Source organism: Mauremys mutica, chromosome 2, assembly GCF_020497125.1.
Source record: "Mauremys mutica isolate MM-2020 ecotype Southern chromosome 2, ASM2049712v1, whole genome shotgun sequence".
NCBI classification, from domain to species: Eukaryota; Metazoa; Chordata; order Testudines; family Geoemydidae; genus Mauremys; species Mauremys mutica.
In genome coordinates this window covers 82,116,880-82,142,274 of record NC_059073.1, presented here as the reverse complement: position 1 = coordinate 82,142,274, position 25,395 = coordinate 82,116,880, and the positions used below count along the sequence as shown (strand labels likewise).

Below are 25,395 nucleotides of genomic sequence, written 5' to 3'. Positions count from 1 at the left end.
CACTAGGTGAAACCCAAAGCCCATGCTGCAAGATGTAGTCTCTTCCATCTCCAGAATTTAATAGGTTTTGCTGCTCAATAAACCTGTTATTAAAGGGCAGATCTTTCACCTTTGAGCTTGAGCTTTAATAGGAAGGCCAGATGACTTATGCCAGTGGTTTTCAACCTCTATTCATTTGCGGACCCCTAAAAAATTTTGAATGGAGAACTTCTTTTGAAATTCAACCTGTGGTCCATGAAACTTTATTTGCATAGTCACCTTTCATGGACCCCTTAGACATAGTCTGCAGATCTTCAAAGGTTTGCAGACCACAAGCTGAAAACCACTAACCTATGCCAAGAATACCATCAGAAAGTGATCCCAGATGTCATAGTTCTGGCCAGTGTACCCAGGGCATTATATGAAACACAGAGTGCATGTCTAGAAACAACGTGACATTCGGCAAACTTTTTCTACCTTATCTGGTGATAAGAATTCCTACACCACAGTAACTCTGCAGGAGCTGCTGCAGCATTTAGAAACTCCAATGAAGCACACGCTTAACTGCTAATGTCTTCTAGGATCTTTGCAGCTTAGAAACTCCACAGGTGTCTGGAAGCCCAGGCAAATGATAAACAGACAAAACTTCATACTTTTTGCAAGCCTTGCTAATGTTACAGGGGAAACTTAAAAGATTCTTCAGCACGATCTCAAAAGCCTTGTAACATGTCAAGGGAGCAATTTGCTATTCCTAATACACCAGAAATATCTTTCCAATATGTACCACTAATTGAAAAATAGCAGAAGGAACTACCGCTTTACAAGGCCTTCACCTTCCAAACTAGATTTGAAGTTTCTAGGCGTCCTCATTTTTTATAGGACATTGACGAGATAAAAACAATAATTTGCCAGATGGGCAAAACACTTAATATTTCTAATTCAAAGCAGTTCAAGTATTTAAAGCTTTGCACTTGACAAGTAGAATGTGGCATCTGTTGAAAGCAGACTCTGTTCACAATCAGCCATGCCTTTGTTTCTTCAAGGTATGATTCCTATAGGTAGCTACTCTTTAAAACCATATGAAATTGAAGTTAGTACAGAATGCAATGCATAAGTTTAAGGTGTTGGGGTTTTTTTACTTATGAATTCCAAATGGTTGGGTCTTGGTTATATTTGAGACTGCCTTTCCTTGTGTGTTACACGATGGCAATTGCAATCAGCAGAGGTGTTCAGACTAACAGCCCTGTGTTTAAATGGGAAGGGGCTGGTAGCAGGGCATTCAGAGTGAAGGGTCCTCAACAATGGAAATCACTTCTTCCCTAGTGCCTGAATTGTGTGACAATCAGCACCCTATGTTAGGTTCATTTAACCTTTCAGTCTTTTACTGATTGGGTAGGACAGTGCTGTTTAGGGTTTTGGGGTAGACAGAAAGGGAGAAGTTTGCTTCAGTGGAGTCAGTGGTGTTTGTGATCCCTTACGTATTTGTTTGTAACTACTGTACATTAGCCAGAAATCTGGAAGGGTATTTTATATATTTAAATAAATTAAAATGTCTTTAAAATCTTACCATCAGGTTCAGCAAACAGTCCTCAACAACTGGCAAGGCAAACATGACATCCAGAGCTATAGTTCTGCTGTTTAATTGGGCAGGCAACATGTGTCTAATGTTTAGTACATGGAGACTGGTGAGTCAGAGATACTTGGCTCTCAGCTCAGCTCAGGCAGGGGAATGGGGTCTACCACAGTGATCTGCAGAGTGACATGAAAAACAGGATTCCTGAGAAGGCTGTGTTATTTATTTTGGCCTTTTTTTTTTTAATCAAAGTATTTGAGTTCTATAGTTTGTCACCATAATGCAGATGTGAAAAATTCTATTCAATCTACATAAGGAGTCCTTTCTAAGTAAATAGAGACTTCAGTTTGTTGAAAAATTCTGCTTGCAAAAGTCTCCAGATAGCAAAAATGTCTTCTTAAAAATGGCAGAAATCTTATTCAATATACTGTACCAATAAACTTGTAGGATTGTATACAAAAAAAAAAGGGAGACAAAGGGGTTTTGTTCCACATTCGCTTAGCCACCTTACATTCCCATATTCTTCATAAAGGTTGGCTAATATTCCTTGCTGTTTTCTCAGAGTGGTACAACACCTTCATTATGAGAGTCACCTGTGGATCTTATTGTTTAACATTCATTTTCCACAACCCAAGAAGACTAAAATTTTCAGTTGTAACAGGACTGACCTTGTAAAACAATCTTGTGAAGGCTCTAGATTTTCATACACGACATTCCTTCAACAGGTGTCTTATAAACTAGTGCAAGTCAATGATTAATACAGTAGATACTGATAACAAATCACATTATTGGACTTTTTGCCATACTAAAAAGTGTTTTCATTCCTTTCCTACTAATACCATCAGACTCAAATGATAACTTCTGTATGACCTCATACTAGTAACTGCATACACACAAAAAATATGTTAAAAGAACATTAATGTTGCAGATTCAGCACTCAAAAGTTAGCAAGTGCCATAATTAAAGGTTATCTATATGCAGCCTTAATTTAGCCCCTGAGCATATGCATTCTGATAGTCTTTAATTACATGATCACATAAATTTTTCCACAAGACCACTCACTGCCTCATTCAGTGCACAGGATGGACAGTACTCATTGAACAAGCAGCTATACCATAATATTTTATCATCATTGTTCAGTGTGTGCCTTATGCCTTATTTCCATCACATTATTCAAACCCTGCTCTAAAGACTGAACTATTAATTTCTTCATCGGCTTTGCTATGGCACACATCACTATAGTATCGAACTATATCACAAACGTTAATGAGTTTATTTTCACAACATCCCTGAGGTGAGATAGTATTATTATCTCCATTTTGCAGATAGTAGGGAACAGAGGCACGGAGTGATTAAAGTAAAAAATATCCACTAGTTTTGGGTGCTCTATTTCATAGATTCCACAGCCAGAGGAGACCATTGTGATAATCTAGTCTGACCTCCTGCATAACACAAGCCACACAAGTCCCCTGTTTTAATCCCTGTTTGAACTAGTGTTTATCTTTTGAAAAACATCCAATCTTGATCTTAAAGTTGCCGGTAATAAAGAATCCATCACAACCCTTGATAAGTTGTTCTGATCGTTTTTTATCCTCACTCTTAAAAATGTGTGCCTTATTTCCTGTCTGAATTTGGGTACCTTCAACTTCCAGACACTGGATCTTGTTATAACTTTGTCTGCTAGACTGAAGAAAATTTCCCCATGCAGGTATCAAATGTGATCAAGTCACTCCTTAACCTTCTCTTTGTTAATAGATTGAGCGCCTTAAGTCTATCTTTATAAGGCATGTTTTCTAACCCTTTACTCATTCTTATGGCTCTTCTCTGAACCCGCATCAGTTTATCAATATCCTTCTTGAACTGTGGACATCAGAAACGAACACAGTATTCCAGTAGTAGTTGCACTGATGCCAAAAACAGAGGTAATATAACCTCCATACTCCTACTTCACAAATTGAATTAGCTCTTTTGATCAAAGCATTGCACTGGGAGCTCCTGTTCAGCTGACAGAGCCTCCATCCTGTAAGTATGGCCTACTTTCTTTGTTCCTAGATGTGTAACTTTACATTTGGCCATATTAAAAAGCATACATTGTTTACTTGTGCCCAGCTTAACACACAATCCAGATTGCTTTGTATCAGTGACATGTCCTCTTCATTTTTTTACCATTCCCCCAAATCTTTGTATAATCTGCAAACTACATCAGTGATGATTTTATGTTTTCTTCAAGGTCACTGACAAAAATGTTAAACGGCATAGGGCCCAGAACTGCTCCCTGAAGGAATCCTCTGGAAACACACCTGCTTGATGATTCCCTGTTTACAATTACATTTTGAGAGCTGTCAGACAGTTTAAAATTCAATTAATGTGTGCCTTGTTGATCATTTCTAGTTTTTTAATCATAATGTTGTGTGGTACAAAGTCAAAATCTAAGTATATTCCATCATTACTATTACTTTATCAACCAAACTTGTAATCTCATCAAAAAAATATACCGAGTTAATTAGACAGGATCTGTTTTCCATAAACCCATGTTGATTGGCATTAATTATATTTCCCTCTTTTAATTCTTTATTAATCGAATCCCATATTAGCTGTTCCGTTATGCTGCCTGGGATCAATGTCAGGGTGACAGGCCTATAATTAACCAAAGTCATCCCATTTACTCTTTTTAAATATTGTCATAACATTTGCTTTCTTCCAATCTTCCGTAACTTCCCCAATTTTCCAAGAGTTAACAAAAATCAACATTAACTGTCTAGAGAGTTCCATGGCCAGCTGTGTGACACTAGCAGTGTTACCAGTGGCACCAATATAATTGTCTCAGCAACAGTTCCTGCTCCACAGTGAAGCAAAGTAATGATTTGTTTAGATGCTGCTCCATCCCCTCTTTGAAAACCCATTAAAGTACTGATATTTGTTCAGTAATGGAACTACTATATCAGCTGCTTCAGCAATCAATTTAAAAAGCGTAATCTATTCCATCGAATTGCCACAACTTCTTATTAACTTATTGTTTCAAATACACCGCTACCCCGATATAACACGGTTGTGGGGAGCCAAAAATCCCTACCGCTTTATAAGTGAAACGCTGTTATATCGGGGTAGCGGTGGCAGGGCTGCAGCGGTGATTTAAAGAGCCCGGGGCTCCGGCCGCGAGGAGTCCCAGGCCCTTTAAATCGCCGGCAGAGCCCCGCTGCCGCAGCCCTGGGGTAGCAGCAGCAGGGCTCCAGCCGTGATTTAAAGGGCCCTGGGCTCCCCGCAGCAGCCGGAGCCCTGGACCCTTTAAAGCACCGCCGCAGCCCTTCTGCTACCGCGCTATATGCGAACCCGTGTTACATCGGGTCACGTTATAGCAGGGTAGCGGTGTAATTCTTTTACAGTCTTAACAAATCTACAATTGTTTTTGCAGTTTCTAATGATCAATTTCCAAGTTTGATGGGGGGGGTAAACGTATTGGGAAAGTATTATAGTACGAAGAATACTATGAAGAAATATTAAGTACACTACTTTGAAATAGGTGAATCACTAATTCCCTATGTTTAAAGTAGATCAATTACTTACAAAATAAACTGATTTTTGCACAGATATTAAGTTTAATTCTTTCCTTGAATTTACTTCTACCTACATCATTTACTTCACTTATTAAGAATCAAGTCTTCATAATTAAGGTAAACCTCAACTGCAGTATGTCCAATACTTTTCTAAAAAAAAATTCACAAATATTATAAAAAATGCTCCAGGACCCACAGCCTAATAAACACACAAAATTTACCAATTTACAGCCAGAGGTATATTTGCTCTGATTTGCAATCACAGACGTGTGTCTACTGTACTTTTTCTTAACTACCAGATTTCTTAGAGCTGTGTAACTACAACTGTGGCTAATCTCAGAATCATCAGTTTTCTTGCTTTTGCTAACAGTAACCAAACTAGTGGTTGGACTGTCTTCTGTACTAACGCTGACTGGATCTTCCTGTTGATTTGAACCTCTACCTGACCTAATAAAAAGAAAAAGTATTCCTTCACAGACAACAGCCAGATGTGCAACAAAACATGGAACAAAAGACACTATTGGAGAGCAAAACTCAATCTCAATTCACACTATAGTATTGTGCATATTAGTGACCAAAGAGAGAGCCTTCCAAAATAAAAAAAAAATTCTCTCATAGCAGTAGTAAAGGCAGCCGCACATGTATTCTTTAGTTGACTTATTTGCAGTACAATCCAGATAGTAGATAGAGTTCAAACATGTTCTAATTACAGGATTTACATTTTGGATTCCATAGTTTGGCTTTTAGAGGACAGCATATTCAAATCAAATGCAGCAAGACTTCACAATGAGCAAGTGGTGTTCTGCCTGTCTGTTAAGAGCATTTGTGTGAATACATAGCATAGAAACAAGTAAATAGTTCTGACCATTGTGGTAGTATCATATTTTTACACTGCAGTGTACTTGGCACTAACACAAGGACCACACTGTCAACAGGACAGAGCATCTCTGCTGTTTATTCTGGATAAATATCTTAGACACAGAATCCGTTCTGAATTGTTACTTTATGCATAAAGACATCATCAGAAAATACTATGTAAAACAGATTTGTATCTGGCACTGAAATTCTATTACTAATACAAAAGGAACAGGTATTCCAAATTAAAAACATATGTGTGATACAGAACAGGGATACATATGGATACATAAGATTAGATAGTCTCCTATAAATATTTATTGGGACTATCTAATCTTAATTACTCCATTTATCCATAAGATTGAAGAGTGACTTGTGTGTCAGTACTTAAAAAGAAAAATGTATTGTTTTACCATGGTAAATTTCTACAAGAGATACATACAGCAAAGTAGTAACTCTTTTATATCACCATCTTCACCAAATGCAGAATGTTTCATTAATAAATAACACTACAAAACAGACATAGGTTCCCTTCAGATCTGGCAAAAAACAGATTATTTCCAGTGGTTCACACTGTGTCTGAATGGGGCCCAATGACTGAAAACGCTGAAGTGACTGAAACACAGGAGAAAAGAAACAAAGGGTGGGATCCACAAAGGTACTTAGGTGCCTAATGCCCATTTTTAGGCACCACTGCAATCCAGAAAACTCCAGCTCAGCTGCTGTCTAACTTCATAGGGTACTTAAAAGCTTTTGCCTCTGGACATGCAAACTGCAGCCTCACTCCTGGGCACCTATCTCCTCCACAACTGCCCACTCTAGGCAACCAGATGCCTGTCTCCCATCCAAGAACCAGAATAATTCACAAACGAGAAAGACAGGCATTCAGCCACCTAAGCTTAATATAGGAGCCCTATTCATTAGATAGCATCTGAGCACATCTACTGGATCAGCCCCCTCAGGCTAGTTCACATAATATAGCCTGGGGGAAAAGAGGGAGAGAAAGAAAAGGAGGACCTCCCTCATAACCTTTAGCCGAGTGGATAGGGTATTCACCCAAGATGTGGGAGAGCCCCCAGTTCAAGTCCCCATCCTCCTGAAGGGGTGAAGGAATTCAAACAGGGATTGGCCACCTCTCAAGTGAGTACTCTAACCACTAGGATATAGAGCAGTGTTTCCCAAACTTTAACAACCCATAAACCCCTTTCACTAAAATGTCAAGTCTTGCAAACCTCCTCCTAAAAATGAATATTTCCAGGGGTTTTCTCCTTTACCTGAGTATAAATTATAAAAAGCAGTGATCTTAGAAATATAAAATTTGTTTTATGACATGCTTATTACACTTTATTTATGATTAATTATTATTTATCATTACAATATTTATATTATATTATGAAAACTCTTTCAAGATCTCACTTTCGTAACTTGTATCACTTTAAATAAGCCTGTTATAAAACAAGGCTCCTATGTTTCATCAAGGAGTATCAGATGTGAAACAGCATGAAGGTATTTAAGAAGCCAACTCAAAGAGTTCCTCCTACACATGCATTCAGGTCTTGAGCAGTCCAGGCAAACAACATACATTACAACAAAGCTTAAACTTGTTCTTCATAATAATTTTAAAAACAGCAAGAAATATCCACCTCCCTTTCCATTTCATATAAGGAGTCTTGAAGTTTAAATCTCCTCAGTGTGATAGATATGCTTGCTTTGATCTGCTTCACTCTTGGAAGTCCAGGGGCTCCAGGCTGCTGACCCCATGCTGCCTGGGGTCCCTAGGAACAGCTCTGTCCGCCATTAGGGATTTTTTTCCCTGAGAACCCCCTGTAACATTTCGTGAACACCCCAGTTTGGGAACCACTGATATAGAATCATTCTAACTCTATCTCTAGCCCAATTAATATTTAACTATTCAACTGTTTCATTAAAGTGGACCAACTTCAACAAGAGAGATTGAGGGACACGCATATATCAGACTATTTCCACAGCCTAGCAGTTAGGGCACTCAACTGAGAGATGATCGACCCAGTTCAAATGACTTCTCCCACTCAGGCGCCTATCTCCAAGAAAGGAGAGGCGCTTAGCATACACCCCTCTGGACAGCATCTCCCATGGGCTAGCTTAGGCAGTTCCTCAGCTAGTATGCTGGCTTTTGGGGATCATGTTCTTAGGTACCTATTTCTCCACATTCATTGTATAGGGAGTCTTTGTGCCTAACTCAAGCTTTGTGGACTCCAGCGGTTCTAATGATTTTCTAGGTGCCTATTAGGTGCTGTGGTGCTCAGCACTGCTACACCTAAGTCCCCTCATGGATCCCACCCAAAGATCGTTAGGGACATAAAGATAAATATATTTAGAGAAGGAAACACTTTAACTTGGAATAAAGGCTTTTTTCCACCTTTAAAGGCTTACATAAGAGGCCTCGTTTTCTAGCTGACCCCCAATTAATAGGAATTAAATTTCATTTACCTTGGTTTGGTTGCATGTTTATGTTTGGTCTGGGGCCATAGTTGCCCATGGGCTGTCCTTGGCTCAGAGTCATCTGATTCTGCACTGGCATGCTTTGTGAAGATGGCACTGAGTGATTATAACCGCCCATGGACCCATGGCTACTTGAAGGCATGTTCATGGAACTGTTTGTCATACTGAGTTGATTAGGCCCAGGTCCTTGCATAGGCATATGGTTAGGTCCTTTGGAGAGAAAAAACATGTTATGTTAAGTACCATTAAACAATCAACAGCAGTCACACTCAGTCACAACACTAATTATATTATGTACATTTATTAAATCAGCAGGTTGGCTTATGATTTGTTGACCTGATTAAATCATAAAACAGAGTTTGCAATTGTCATTAAGTTTAGCTCCACTGTGACTTTACATTATCTCATATATTAGCTGAAACTTTTAAAATAAAAGTTGCAAATGATCATTCAGCCTTTCTTAAATCCATACTCTGTGCAAAGCTAGCCCTTTTAGCACTTAGCTCACATACACCTTGATTTCAACACACCCCTTATTGATCAGTGCAACAGTAGGATCTCTAGGTTCAAGAGCGTGGCTATACAGATTTTAATTTATTCAGACTAGTTAACCTAGATATTCTTTTGAAACTGGTATTTAATACTTGGGAAATAATAACAAGTACTGACCTTCAGACAGTGCAAAGAAACACACACACACACACACAAAACACATGATTATAAGCATATTTAACATTAGGTTCTAACATCAACTACACAGCCAAAAGCTTACAAATATATTTACAGATTACAGAAAAAAACAGTTAACCTCTCACCATTTCTCCCAATGAAGACCCAAAGGATGAACAACCTGGTCACACACCCATATGGCCAGTTATACCTCTTCACTCTTTACTCCTCCCTTCCTGGCAAGACAGGTTGGAGTTTGATTGATCTCTTGATTATACCCACTCTCAATGGATATTTTAAAAAGAGTATAAACATGACTGCTTGATAGGACACCATCTGATCAGTTTACCTATTCTTTTAGCTGGGAGATGTGAATTAAAGTCCCTTTTCTCCCAATCTGAATATCAGCTGTTCACATTCTAAATATTTATTTTTTGTAACTGGAAATTGCTTCTATAAAAGGATTTTTTTTTTGTCTCTCTGCGTGGCAGTGGAATACAATTTTATTTTGTACAGCTTTTTTCATATAGGCTTTATCCCCAAAAACTTTACACAGTATTAGATAATACAGTTATAAAGTTAAAATGAAAAAAATAAAAGCAGAGAGAGAAAAACAGGTAAGGGAGAAAATTTTCTAATCAGATATGAGGGTTGAAAAGGTAGTGAAATCAGGAAGGTTTACGTAAATGACAGGTATCCTAAGAGGGAAGTACTGTATGACATGCGGTACCTAAAAGTAGCCCCTATAACCCTCATATTCATAATTCGTATATGGTTGTAATATTTCATACAAAGCATGACATGTAAGATACTACATGAAAGGTCATGATCTGCTGAAACCCATTGTTCTGTCAAAATAAGTATATTGTTAGTGTGTATAATATTATGAGATTTTTCTGTATGGTTGTTATTGAAATATGTTGAGAGTTTGGGAGTCGCCCATTGCTAGTTCTCCAGTGACAACAAAGGGAGTGACCCACACACAGGAAGATGTTAAACAACCATTGATCAGCAGGAGAGTTGTAAACAAGAGATTTACAATTCTGTAACAGAGCTGAGTTAGCACTACACAATGGGGATTGCTCAACTCTATGACTCAGTTGCAAAAGACCACACCAGGTGGACTGCTCAACTCTGTGACTCAGCAAGGCCCACCAGGACATATTTGGGCCAGTATTTTCCAGGCACATGGACTGAGGGTATAAAATAAGGGGCAGTGGCATCAAGCGATTACCTCTTTCCTCCCCCACTTACGCCGAAGGCAACAAGAATGCTGGGAAGACAAAGACTTGAACTGAGGAGACTGGTCCCAGGCTGAGAAGGAAAGTCAGTCTGTGTATTAAGAACTATAACCTACCTGCAACATCCAGTGGGGTGAGAAAAGCTGTTTGATTCACCTCTGGTTTAGTCTAAAAGTTCAGGATTTAGACTGCGTGTTTACTTTTTATTTTCTTAAGGTAACTATCTCTTACCTTTATGCTTACCACTTATAAACACTTAAAATCTATCTTTCTGTAGTTAAAAAAATTATTTTAATATTTTATCTTTACCAGGGAGTTTGTCTAAAGTGCTTGGGGAATCTGCTCAGGTTACAAAGGCTGGTGGCATGTCCATTTTCCTTTGATGAAGTGGCAAATTAATTAATAAGTTTACACTGTTCAGTGAAGGTCTTGAGCAGTGCAAGACAGTATATTTCTGGGGTGCAAGGCTGGGAGCTTAGGAGACTAGCTGTTTCTCTGCATATAGCTCATGAGTGGTTTGGAGAGCACTCAAATTGGCTTGGTGTGCCTCTGCATGCTGGTGGCTGAGTGATAACGGTGCCTGGAGGGGTTTGCTGCTTGTCACTAGCAAAGCATTGTGAGAGACAGCCCAGGCTGGAGAGTTAAGGAGGCACAGCAGTTCCACAGTTGCAGGTTGTACCCCAGGGAACCCGTCACAGGAAGGAAGTCTATCATACTACCAGTAGCAAGATTATGTGATGGGGCAGAGAGGGGAGGCCAACGCTACACAAGCTGAGTAGGGAGTGTAGAAATGATAGGTCTATAAATAGGCTACATCATGGCTAAGTAGGCTCAAGGCTTTCATTGTGAAATAGGCTGCATAAAGGATATAAAACAGAAGGCAATTTTGAAATGGATCCTAAAAGAAACACAGAACCAGTGGAGCAGTATGAAGACATAGCAATTTGGTTGTATTTTTCTGTATGGTTGACATCAGCATTCTATATGTCTGGAGAGCCAGGTCTTTGCCAAGGAAACATAGCTGCAATATTCAAAGTCAGAAGAAACTAAGGCATAGATAAGGATTTTTAGATGAGGCAGTGTTATACACCAGAGGTTCTCAAACTGTGGTCCACAGACCACCAGTAGTCTCCGAGCTCCATTCAGGTGGTCCGCGGATAGTTCCCTCTAAGGTGCGCGCCTGGGTGGCTGCACATGAGAGAATGAAGGGCCACCCACCCAATTAGTGAAACCGTGCAGGTGTGGCTCCAGTAATTAGGTGCCTGGACCCTGGAGAAGACACACATGTAAGGTGAGGTACTGGCCTTGGGAAGAATAGGGGGTAGGTGGGAGGGGCAGTGGGGTGAGAAGACGGGGTGTGGGGAATTTGGGATGTGCAGGGCTGTGCCGGTCAGAGAAAGAGGCGACTTTCCCCAGTTCCAGGGCTGCGGCTTCCTGGGAGAGACAGCCTTCCTTCCCAGCCTCAGCTCTGTGGCTGGGAAAATACCCCTCTCCTTCCCAGCCCCAGCTCGGGGGCTGCCGCAGCAGGGGAAAAGGGGAGAGACCCCCTTCCTTCCCAGCCCCAGCTCGGGGGCTGCCACCGTGGGGGAGAGAGGGCACATCCATCGCATTAGAAAGGTAAGATGACTGATATTAAAATATGATTTGTGTGCTTTTATTTGTAGAACAAAAAAAGTTAATTATTATTAAGTTTTTTTATATATAGTGCTTTTATCGAAAGTGCTTTACAATAGTTAGCTAATGGTACAAACAACATTTGGAAAGATCATTAAGTGGTCCACCGAGACCCTCAGCAATTTTCAAGTGGTCCACAAAATAGAAAGTTTGAGAACCACTGTTATACACAGTGTTACAGAGCAGTTATTGGCAGATTTGCAAACAACAAGATGTATAAGAAAAAAATGAAGGTCAAGGATCATACACAAACAAAAAAGGCAAACGGGAAGGAAATATAGAAACTCACCCTTGAGGTGAGCTTGTTGTCTGGCTGGTTGGTGGTTTTTGTGTGCTTGCTTGATTGCCATGTGCCTGCTTGATTGAAGTTTGTAGTGTGTTCTGTTTGGGGGAGCTGTGAGCTGTGTGCCATGTGGCCTGAAAGCTTCCTAACAAAGCTCTAGCCTGCTCTCCTTTGATCCCTAATCCCTTAAGGATCCCCTGACAAGGGGGCCAGGGATACCTCAGGGAGAACAGGAGTTTAAAAAGCCAGCTCCTATGTGACCAGAGGAGCTAGCAAACAGGTGAGTTTTGCGAGGGAGATTAGAGTGGGAGCATGAGAGCCAGATACAACTAATGACCATTCTCTAAACTTAAGCCAATAAATGTCCCCCTCAAAAAAACAAAACAAAAACCCTCTGCAAGAGTAAAAATAATGCAGGCAGATGTCCAGCAGCAAAGCAGAGGCTATCCAGTTTATTGCCCTGAATGCAGCATGTATAATTACCTGCCTTGTGGGCAGGGGACATATGTGTGCATGCAGTGCAAGTAACTCATGAGCTCACAGTGGCTGAACTGGAGGCGCTAAGGGAGACAGAGAGGTACACAGATGAGACTTTCTGGGACACAGTAGAGTGGTCCCACCCTCACTCTGATAGCCTGTGTGCTGTTGAGAAGGATGAAATTCTCACCAAAGGAGAACATCAAGCTGGAGCAGAGGGAAACAAAACTATAGTTGGGACCGTCCTTCCAGATGGAGTCATGATATCCTATTGCACAGAGGCTACCCCTCCAGAGGAAGGAACCCCTGTTTTTTGGAAGAGACAGGTAATAGTAATGGGGGATTAAATTATTAGAAATATCGATAGCTGGGTTTGTGATCACTGGGTGAACCACATGGTGAATTGCCTGACAGGTGCGAAGGCTGCAGACCTCTTGAGACCTCTAGACAGATTTGTGTGCAGTGCTGGGGAAGAGCAGGTGGTTGTGGTACATGCAGGTACCAATGACACAGGGAAAAGTAGGAGAGCGGTCCTTGAGACCAAATTTAGACTGCTAAGGAAGACATTAAAGTCCAGGATTTCCATGGTAGCATTCTTTGAAATGCACCAGTTCCACGCACAGGGCCAGTTAGACAGGCAGTACTGCAGGGTCTCAATGTGTGGATGAGACATAGTGTTGGGAGGAGGGACAAAGGAACTGGGGCACCTTTTGGGAACAAAGAATGGTATTCAGGAAGGATGGGCTCCACTTAAAACAAAACAGAACCAGATTGCTAGCTGGTAAATTGAAAAGATCGTGGAGGAGTTTTTAAACTAAAGGCTAGGGGAAATCCGACAGCCACAGAAGAGCACATAGTTCAGACAGACACACCCCAAGGAGGAGGATTTATTAAAGGGGATACTCTGTATCCTAGTAAAGAGGCGAGGATAGAAGGTGATAAAGTACAGGTCAGAACTGAAGACAAACAGTCAAACAAAAGAGAGTCCTATTCAATTACATAACATGAAAGAAGACAACTAAATATTGACAAATTTTATAAGTGCTTGTATACAAATGCTAGAAGCCTAATTATTAAGATGGGTGACCTTGAGAGTCTGGTATTAAATGAGGATACTAATATAATAGGCATTACAGCAACATGGTGGAACAATGATAATCAACACCAGGGTACAAAATATATAGGAATGACAGAGTAAGTCGTGCTGGTGAAGGAGTGGCACAATATGTGAAAGAAAGCATACAATCAATATTGTAAATATCTTAAATAAACCAAACAGTACCACAGAATCTCTTTGGATTGAAATTCCATGCTTGAATAATAAGAGTATAGCAGTAGGAATATACTACACCTCTACCCCGATATAACGCTGTCCTCGGAAGCCAAAAAATCTTACCGCATTATAGGTGAAACCGCGTTCTATCAAACTTGCTTTGATCCACCAGAGTGCGCAGCCCTGCCCCCCAGGAGCGCTGCTTTACCATGTTATATCTGAATTTGTGTTGTATCAGGTCGTGCTGTATCGGGGTAGAGGTGTACTGATCACCTGACCAGGATGGTGACAGTGCTTGTGAAATACTCAGAGAGTGTAGAGAGGCTACAAAAACAAAAAAACCCAATAATAATGAGGGATTTCAACTATCCCCATATTGTCACCTCAGGACTGGATGCAGAGATAAAATTTCTAGACACCACTAATGACTGCTTCTTGGAGAAGCTTGCCCTGGGACCCACAAGGGGAAAGGCAAGTCTTGATTTAATCCTAGGTGGCACACAGGATCTGGTCCAAGAGGTGAATAGAGCTCAACCGCTTAGTAACAGTGAACGTAATGTAATTAAATTTAACATCCTTGGGGCAAGGGATACCAAAGAAACCCACCACAATAGCATTTAATTTAAAAAATGTGATCTATATAAAAATGGGGAGGCTAGTTAAACGGAAATTAAAAGAACAGTCATCACAAGAGTGAAATGCTTGCAAGCTGCATGGAAACTACCTAAAACACCATAACAGAGGTTCAAACAATATGTATGCCCCAAATAAAAAAAACAGTAAGAGGGCCAAAAAAAAAGCCACCTTGGCTAAACAGCAGAATAAAAAGAGGTGGTTAGTGACAAAAGGGCAGCTTTATAAATAGGAAGTCAAATACTAATGAGGAAAATAGAAAGGAACATAAACTTTAGCAAGTCAAGTGCAAAAGTATAGTTAGGCAGGCCAAAGAATAATTTGAAGAGCAACCAGCAAAAGACACAGAATCTAACAGCAAAATTTTAAGTACACCAGAAGCAGGAAGCCTGCTAAACAACCAATGGGGCCACTGGACAATCAAAGTGCTAAAGGAGCACTCAAGGAAGACAAGACTGTTGTGGAGAAGCTAAATGAATCAGTCTTCACTGTAGAGGATGTGAGGTAGATTCCCACACCTGAGTCATTCTTTTTAGGTGACAAACCTGAGGAACTGTCCCAGAATGAGGAGTCAATAGAGGTGGTTTTGGAACAAATTAATAAATCACCAGGACTAGGTGGCATTCACCCACGATTTTTGAAGGAATTCAAATATGAAACTGCACAACTACTAACCGTGGTATGTAACCTATCGCTTAAATCAGCCTCCCTACCAGAGGACTGGTAGATAGCTAATGTAATGCCAATTTTTTTTTAAAGGCTGCAGAGGTGATCCTGGCAATTACAGGCCATTAAGCCTAACTTCAGTACCAGGCAAATCGGTTGAAACTATGATAAAGAACAGAATTATCAGACACATGGATTAACACGATATGATGGGGAAGAGTCAACACAGGTTTTGTAAAGGGAAACCATGCCTCACCAGTCTATCAGAATTCTTTGAGGAGGTCAACAAACATGTAGACAAGGGTGATCCAGTGGATATAGTGTACTTAGATTTTCAGAAAGCCTTTGACAAGGTCCCTCACCAAAGGCTCTTAATCAAAGTAAGCAGTCATTGGATAAGAAGGAAGGTCCTCTCATGGATCAGTAACTAGTTAAAAGACAGGAAACAAAGAGTACGAATAAATGATCAGTCTTCACAATGTAGAGAGGTAAATAGCAGGGTCCTCCAAGGATCTGTACTGGGACCAGTGCTGTTCAACATATTCATACATGATCTAGAAAAAGGGGTAAATTGAGAGGTAGCAAAATTTTGCAGACAATACAAAATTACTCAGGATAGTTAAGTCCAAAGCAAACTGCAAAGAGTTACAAAGAGACCTCACAAAACTGGGTGACTGGGCAACAAAATGGCAGATGAAATTCAATGTTGATAAATGAAAAGGAATGCACATTGGAAAACATAATCCCAACTATACATACTTAATAATGAGTTCTAATATTACTTGTAATATTCAAGAAAGCGATCTTGCTGGAGTCATGGATAATTCTGAGAAAACATCTGCTCAAATGCAGCAGCAAAAAAAAGCTAACAGTTATGGGAATTATTAGGTAAGAGATAGATAAAAAGACAGAAAGTATCAAACTGGCATTTTATAAAGCCATGGTACACTCACACCTTGAATACTGCATCCACTTCTGGTCACCCCATCTCAAAAAGATATATATTAGAATTGGAAAAAGCATAGAAAAGGACAGCAAACATGACAAGGGGTATGGAACAGCTTGCATATGAGGATAAAATTTAAAATAATGGGATGGTTGAGCTTAGAAAAGAGACAACTGAGGGAGGAAATTATTGAGGTCTATAAAATCATGAATGGCATGGAGAAAATGGATAAGGAAGTGTTATTTACCCCTCTTCAAATAACACAAGAATGAGGTTCACCCAATGAAATCAATAGGCAGCAGATTTAAAACAAAAATAAGGAAATACTTTCTCACACAACACATGTGGAACTCATTGCCAGAGGATGTTCTGATGGCCAAAAGTATTTGTGGGCTCCAAAAAGAATTAGATAAATTCATGAAGGACAGGTCCATCAATGGACATTAGCCAAAATGTTCAGTGACTCAACCCCATGCTCTGAGTGTCCCTAACTTCTAACAGCCAGATGACAACGGATGGATCACTCAATACGTTGCCCTGTTCAGTTCATTCCCTTTGAAGCATCTGGCACCAGCCACTGTAAGAAGACAGGACACTAGTCCATTGATCTGAACCTGTATGGCCATTGTTATGTTCTTATGGAGTTGTGTTTAAGGAAGCACTTCTTACCCAAAAGAAGCAAAGCCATAAGTTTACTTGATCTGGCAGACAGAGATAATGGAAAGGATGAAGTGTTAAAGGTGTCAGATGTGTGCTGTAAATAGCTACCTTTGTAGTGATGGTAAGGCTAAAGATAGAGAAGATAAGCGGAAAGATGGGAGACTCAGAATCAAGCTCTTGCAGGACTCCATAGAAGAGGGGTTCATGGCACAGAGTAAGATCCAGAAAGAATAATTTGGTAAGCAGGAGTCTGACCATGACAACACAGAACCAGAGAGGCCTGCATAATCACGTCTCCAAGAAAATCAAGCACTGCTTAAGACTGTACTGGCATCAAGGGGAAAAAAGGACATCATCAATAACTACAGGTTGAGATAGGTTTCAATGTGGTAGAGTAAAACTAACATTTGAAAGAAAACTCAAAGATATCATACAAGAAATTATTATAGGGATGACAAAAGGCTACTTTCTCAAGTACAGACGCTCCCTGACTTACACAAGTGTTCCGTTCTGGAACGTCCTGGTAACTTGAATTTTGCCGAAGTCAGAAACGTATCTCCGACCATTATGCAAAAACAAAACAAAAAAACTCCTATTTCTAGCTTACGGAACTTTTTCCATAAGCTCGGATTTGCGTACATCGGGTTTACGTAACTCGGGGAGTGTCTGTACCTTATTGAAGGGAAGGATAGCAATTGGATAGAGAAATGTGTTGTCTGTAGGAGAACACTTCAACTTCTCTGGTCACTCAGTAACAGACTTAAAGATGGCAATTTTGCAACAGAAAAGCTTCAAAAATAGACTCCAACGAGAAACTGCTGGACTTGAATTAATATGCAAACTAGATACCATTAATTTAGGCTTGAACAGAGACTGGGAATGGCTGAGTCATTACACAGATTGAATCTATTTTCCCATATTAAGTATCCTCACACCTCTTGTCAATTGTCTGAAATGAGCCATCTTGATTATCACTACAAAAGTTTTTTTTCTCCTGCTGATAATTGCTCATCTTAATTAATTAGCCTCTTACAAGTTGGTATGGCTACTTCCACCTTTTCATGTTCTGTATGTATATATATCTCTCCTTACTATATGTTCCATTCTATGCATCTGAAGAAGTGGGCTGTAGCCCACGAAAGCTTATGCTCAAATAAATGTGTTAGTCTCTAAGGTGCCACAAGTACTCCTGTTCTTTCTTCAAACTGGTCTTCCATCAGACTGCAACCAGAGAAAGTTGGTTATGACCGCCTTCTGTGATCACAGGACAACAGGGCCAGTAAGCCAAATAATACAATTAAGGGCCTCTGTAGTACATAAAGCCTTTTGTTATCTAGGCCACAAGTTTCTGAGCAATCATCTTTTGCCTGATTTCCTTGCCCAGCAGTTATGATCATCAGGGAATTGGTCTAAAGTAAGTCCTTTGGTTTGCTCAGCACTGACCACTGTTAGGCAGGTCTTTTTCCATCACAGGACCCTGGCTGTGGAAGACCTTTCCAATAGTAGGCCTTCCTGAATCCATAAGTTGGTGTTTTAAGGGCACGAATTCTATTTACTTCAGGTAGGTCTATTCTTGATAATTTTCCCTACAGCTCCCTTGGTTTTGCATGTTATTAAATGTGTACTGTATTTGGACTAATTATGTCTTCTTAGATTTTTAAAATTTTGTTTTTTGGTTCCTATTACAAAGTGTTTATTGGGATCTGTGATGGGGTGGATTAAGCTGTGAGGCCCCCTGCTGGAGGCCTCATGACCCTGCCACATCCCACCCCAGGAAAAGGGCAGCGGAGAGAGCCCTCCAAGCAGCCAGGAGCAGCAGCAGCAGCATAGTATGCAACCAATCAGAGAGGGACTGCAGAGAGCAGCCAATCCTGACCTAGCAAACTTATATAAAAGGAGCTGCAGTGCAGTGCAGAGTTCAGTTCCTTGCTGGAACTGGAGGAGTGTGCATGCCGTGTCTGTCTGGGGGTAAGTCTACACTGTAACGTAAACCTGTATTTGAGCCCTGGCTCAAGCCTAGCCCCCCTTGCATCTACACTGCAATTGTACTAACCCAGGGCTCAGATCCTGCAGGGCTGGAAGGTCCAAGCTTGATTTAAGTCAGGACGCAGAGTCCAAGCCCTAATGCTTTGCAGTGTGGATGCAGCCCCACTTGACTCGGGTCCCAGGAGTCAGTTGGAAGTATCCCACAATTTCATGGGACAACTTCCTTAGTCCTCTCTAGCCCAACAATCTGCAGTTCACTCTATTGAAAATGGAAGCCACTCAGGTCAGTATTAACCCATTCTCTTCTGATCATCAACCTGCAAGCACTCCATCAGAGAGCCTCCTGGATTCACAACGGAGACTGAACTGATCAAGCCTTTTGCACAGCAGGCTGCTTCCTGGTATCGTGCAGGGCAGGTAAAGTTTTCCCACAGTGCACCACAGTCCTAGGGCTAGAATGTCCACATTTTGGGGGTGGGCACTAGGAACTCTGTGATACGGTTACTTTGACTCTGATCTGCACACTTCAGTGTGGACACCACAACCCTAGGTTTGAACACAGGTTGGCTGAGGGAGCTACAGGACCTCGGACAGAGCAGTGCTGGCAGAGGCTGGGGGGAACACGAAGGACTGCCAGGTTGGCTGCTGGGATTCAACCAGGACAAGGCCCCGAGGTAAGGGTGAAGAACGAGCTGAGGCCACGGGAAAGTGGCCCAGGGAATCACAACAGCGACACAGTTTAACTAAAGGGATGTGGTGTATGGCTGCTATATATAGGGTCCCTGGGCTGGGACTTGGATTAGAGGGTGGGCCCGGGTTCCCCCACCAGCCACTGGGGAAGTGGCCTGGCCTTTGATGTGCCCCAGAAGGGGAATTGAACTCTTTTAGTGGCCCAGCAAGAGAGCCCAGTGGGGCCAGAAAGACCTAGAGAGGTGACGTGGTCCCACACCACGGCCAAAACTGCTTGAAGAGCAGGGACAATTTGAGAGATCCCAGAGGGGCTGAGAGACAGTTCAAACCAGGGTAATGCGATAGGCCCTACTGAGCTGATTGAGTGAGACTCAAGATAGGGCTGCAGATTGACAGATCTTACAGAGGGAGCTGAGATAGGCCCCTGTTGGACTTCTATCCCAGAAGGGGTTTGGGTGTTATGTTCTTTTTTTTTTTTTTTTTATAATCTCACATAGAGACTGTGCGACTCGGCCAGAGGGCTGAATCACTGAAGACTCACCACAAACAGAGTGCAGGCATAAGTACTGAGACAGGGGTGCTCACGAGAGGTGTGTGACACCTCATTACAGGTACTTATTCTGAGATATCTAAATATATAGACATGTACACAAAATAAAATAACTGACTGAAAGCATATATCTCAATTACTAAAGGTCTGAATATAGGGAACCTTCTAGAATTTAAAAAAAAAATGCTATATTTCAAAGTTGTACATTTAATATGATTTTTTTCCCCTCTTTCTCCAAGGTTCAGGAAAAAATATTCAATGGATTCAGTGTCACCCCCAATATCAGAAAATGACCCATTGTAAACTGTTTATCTTCACATTCTCAGAGAATCTTTAACAGAGAGAAGGAGCAGATGTATATTTTAAAAAAAGAATATGTTGCGGTAGAGGGTAAATTAAAGCTTGGTTAGTAATCATATTTAAATATTCTCTCTATTGGGAGAATACCCAAACAAAATTTATTTACCTTTCACATATTTTCATAAGACCTCTTTTTTGTAGTCTACCTAACTGGCAAAAGATGTACCTTTTTAAGTACAGTAACTTTCTCCCCCTTCGTTCTGCAGTGAAGTGTCAATGCTGACATTGTGACAATGATCTTTTCCAAGGAAACACATTACTCTCATAAACACAACATTATGACTTTAGTAGAGGCTCAAGAGACTGAATTGTGAAGGACAATGCCATTTTCAATGTGAGCAGATGGACACTAGGAGGGGCAGGAAACTCCCCACTGAGAATCCCATGATTCCATTTAGGAAGTGAACATCATCATCATATATGACGAAGCAAAAGAGGTCTCTTCTGCCAAATGTGGCCTGTGCTACAAATAGATGATTTAACTAAATTCTGCTCCACCCATAATGACACATGTCACTAAAGGACTGCTTGTCCTTCTCTAGAGGCTAGCAGCCACTTTTCTCAAAAAGAAATCTGATCGCTATCAGATCATTTGAAACCTAGAGTTGAGGGGAAGCTAGGGACTTGTTACTCTTATAGGAGCTGGGGCAATCGCAAGATTTATACCCTCATGTTTTAAATTCTATCCGATTTATTTATATATCTGCAGAGTTTATCCATGTGCTTGTTTGAAAGGGGTGAGTCTACAGAGAACCTTTGACGGCAGCTTCCTTTCTCTGGAAGAATCATCATTTTAGAGCTTTGGTCTGAAGAGCTCACTTGCACGCACTGTGTGGAGAACTGAACAAAAGAAATCCTGGGAATGTAGCTTTTTAAGTTAAAAGCTAAACTATGAGAAATAGGCACTAAGACTTTGAGACTAAATTCTGGGAAGCTGATTCCCAATAAAGAAATAAGCTTTTCCACAACTCTCTCCATTCTGCTCTTACTGCTAACAGGAGCACTTATATCTGTAGCCATCATCTTATTTCATTGCTTTGTTTTTTTTCGCAATTAAATGACTTTCAAGTTACACCTGAAACAATAATCTTCAAGCAATTTCTTCACAAATTCCTTAACATTCAATGTCTTCAATAATAAATGGAATACAGAAAATTAGTGGAAATTAGATTATTTTTTATAAAGTGTTCTATTTTTAAAGCTTACCCTAGAGTTTGAAGCATTCTAAGTTATATTTACTTTATTACTCTCTTGTTATTTAGCTATGATGATTTTAGAGTCTTTCCTTTATGGAAGGATTTGTATTTCTTCAGCCACAGGCCAATACCTTTCCCCAATAAGTCTTCTAAAGCCAACTGTACTGCATGGTTTCAGACAGACTAAATTTAGCCAGTTTTGTTCATCAGAGGAATGCTGTATGTCAGCTACATCAAAGCCCAAGGGCAGCCTGATAAACACTGAATACAGGTCACGTAGCTCTGTAGCTAACAAACTCTAAGAGAGCTTGTACTCGGGGGCATTCAAAGCAGTTTTGTCATCAACAATCTAGTATCCCTTGAGCCCCCATGTCGTTTCAGTTGCTAAGCAACACTGGTGTTAATGTCTTAGAGGAGAAAAACTTACCAGGCATCTGGCCGTTCATCTGGCTCTGCATGTGTGGTGCAGGAGGGCCCCCACCGACCATACCATCTGAAGACATGTTGTGAGAACGTGGAGGTGGGGGAGGGCCACTCTGACTCATCCCTCCTGGACCCATAGGCATATTCTGTGTGGGTGGCTGAAAGGAGACAGTTTAGTCAAACAAGAGAAGCATTTAGTCTGACAAAAATATTATATGTACATATGGTACAACAGTTGCCTATATTGTTAAGTGGGCTATGAAGGAAAGCACTGTGAAAAGCATTTCTTGTCTCTTCTGATACATTTAACTCCTCTTAATATTAATTTTAGTAAAACATTTAATATTTTACATAATGTATTACATCAATTTTACATAATGTATTAGAGACAGAATCTTTCAGCTTGGCTATTAAATAAAATACAAACCAATGCTTCATTAAAAAAAAATATATCAGAACAGTTTAAGATTGCTTAAAAAAAAATTAACCCCCTACTCATCTACCCCAAAAAAGGACATTTTAAAGAACCATCCCTTTATATCTGCTCTTTCAAAGCAACATTTGTTTGGTATAAAAATAAACATTCTATAATCTTCTCTCACCAACAGTTCCTGGTGCATCCACTGCTGATAACAGACTTTGCACCAGTAAAAAAGTAGTTACAAAAAGAGATGAAAACCCCTAAATGCTGAAAGCATGCCAAAAATCTGCACTATTACAGAGGAGAACTGTGGGTGTTAGAAAGTCTGACATCCCTTCTTTTCTATCCCTCTGAAGGTTCATAATTTTGTGCTGAACACCCCCTACAGACTGGAAGCACATTAGTGCTGCTCTCCAAAGGTCCAGAGACAGCTGCCTAGAAAGGATGTTTATGGCAAATTTCCTAATGAAATTGTGAGGAAAATTGCTGAATAACCTTGAGAGTTCAAAGAAGGAAAGCAAGAAAAACAATATACATGAGCAGAAATTTACCACTGGACTCTACTGAGGAGGATGTATTGGGAACAGAAACTGCTGCTAGCTAGCTTCACTGTCCCACGCAACCCTCAGGCGACAATACTAGCCCCCCTGTACACCTCAGCCAAATGCTTTCTGTGGGATAAAAATGCTCTCTACTATGAGAGGGCAAAGATTCTCTCATCTGGGGCTCCTCAGACAACCACCACGATACCCCATGCAGGCTACCATGCTCTGGGGCACCCTCTCCTGTGACACAGGTATGTGGTTATTTTGCCAGATTCCCTTGTACAGAAGGAAATAAGGTGACCAATGAGTGACCTCCTGTGGGCTAATTCCTCTGCAGCCTTGTCCTTCCCTTCACTATGTCTATTCATCGAGGGTTCAGAAGAAGATAGAACTGGAAGTGGCCACTGTCTTAAAAAAAATGGATGTAAGTAGCCACCCCTCATTTTTCAGAGGAGAGGGCATTTAGCTTCTTGACAATTTCTTTAGGAAGTCTGCTAAAGTTCTTCTTTCTAGGCAGCTGTTTTTTACACCCTTGATGGCCAGCCCCAATTTACTTCCAGTAAGCAGGAGGAAGAAAAAACCAGTGAAGGAGATGGCTTCCCTACTAAAACCCTTCACCTTCCTCTACAATGACAAAAAAGCAAAGAGGTGGATTTTCATAACCAACTTATCTCTCACTGCAGCAAAAACAGCAGGAAATGGAGGGGGTAAAGTGTGGAAGGCAGCTACCATTCTACAGCAGAACCTCAGGGTTACAAATACCAGAGTTACAAACTGACCAGTCAACCACACACCTCATTTGGAACCGGAAGAACACAATCAAACAGCAGCAGAAACAAAAAAAAAGCAAGTACAGCACAGTTAAATGTAAACTATTAAAATAAAAAGGGAAAGCAGCATTTTTCTTCTGCATAGTAAAGTTTCCAAGCTGTATTAAGTCAATGTAGTCGTAAACTTTTGAAAGAACCACCATGATGTTTTGTTCTGAGTTAAGAACATTTCAGAGTTATGAACAACCTCCATTCCTGAGGTGTTGTAACTCTGAAGTTCCACTGTACTTGATCTTCCTCCTCTATTAAAGAAGAGGGAGGAGGGAAGGCCTTTTAGGTGAAGCTCTTGCTTCCTTAAAATAAATAAAATAATAATTGGAGATATACCTGTCTCCTAGAACTGGAAGGGACCTTGAAAGGTCATTGACTCCAGCCCCCTGCCTTCACTAGCAGGACCAAGTACTGATTTTTGCCCCAGATCCCTAAGTGGCCCCCTCAAGGACTGAACTCACAACCCTGGGTTTAGCAGGCCAATGCTAAACCACTGAGCTATCTCCCTCTCTCCCCCCCACTTCTACTTCAAGATGCTGACCTTTCCTCACTAGAGTTGTGGGACTCTTTCTGAACTGAGCAAACTAGTTCAAAAATATTTGTCAATAGACAAGATAAGAAAACTCAAGATTTTATTTCTCATTTTATTTTAGTCAGATTGCTTATTTGGAGTAAGTGAAGCACCAATATAGGGTCAATAGCATCACATAATACAGGTGGAATTCTCTCAGGGCAGAACCACACAAGTTGAAAGAACTAACAATCTATGTCATTTTTTTTTCTTGTTAACACTTTCCCAGATAAAGATTAACTTTGCTAATGATTTACAGTTGGATTTAGAAAGATTGAGAAAAGGTTAATGTTTACACAGCACTTTCAGGATGAAGATCATCATCAAGTTTCGGCTGTAATTAAGAATGAAGTGGTGAATTCCTTGTGGTGGTATTTGCAATAAAGCTAAAATATAACAATAGCCAAAGAGGTTTGCATACCCCTAAGCAAGAAAAAACTGACAGGAAGCCATGGGAGGGAAAATATGGCTAAATCACATGGTTCCCAAGGCTATTTGAGCCAAACAGATACAATACTTCAGAAAATGGAAATCCTACTTTAGTGAAGCCAACAGAAAAGACCATAAACACAAACAGCTTAAAATGTAAGATATAAACTATCATGGCTAAGAGAGAATTTAAGTAAATAATTATATTTGAAACCGGACCTACTGTGAATTAGTGGGTCCACTGAGAGTTACCAGTTAAGGGATCAATTAAGGAGAATAAAGACATAGCTTCTCTGCAACAATGATTTCTTTGCAACAGTCTCTATCATAGAAGACACTGGGGAAAATGCACCTCAGGCCCATTCTTTTCAGAAGAAAACAATAAGGTACTGTCAGAAACTGAATTGCCAGGAGGAGGTGCTAGAGAAAAATTGCTAAA

The 25,395-nt window shown here is 40.5% G+C and overlaps 1 protein-coding gene across 4 annotated transcripts in view; it reads right to left on the bottom strand.

Moving 5' to 3' along the window:
* Positions 1-25,395, bottom strand: part of SS18 (SS18 subunit of BAF chromatin remodeling complex) — a 62,582-nt gene that overhangs the window by 16,073 nt on the left and 21,114 nt on the right. For all 4 annotated transcript variants that reach the window (XM_045006331.1, XM_045006334.1, XM_045006333.1 and 1 more), the window contains exons 4-5: positions 22,174-22,327; positions 8,431-8,652 (exon numbers count right to left, since the gene is read on the bottom strand). In XM_045006331.1, the coding sequence (XP_044862266.1) occupies positions 8,431-8,652; positions 22,174-22,327 (376 nt within the window). The remainder of the gene's footprint in view (positions 1-8,430; positions 8,653-22,173; positions 22,328-25,395) is intronic.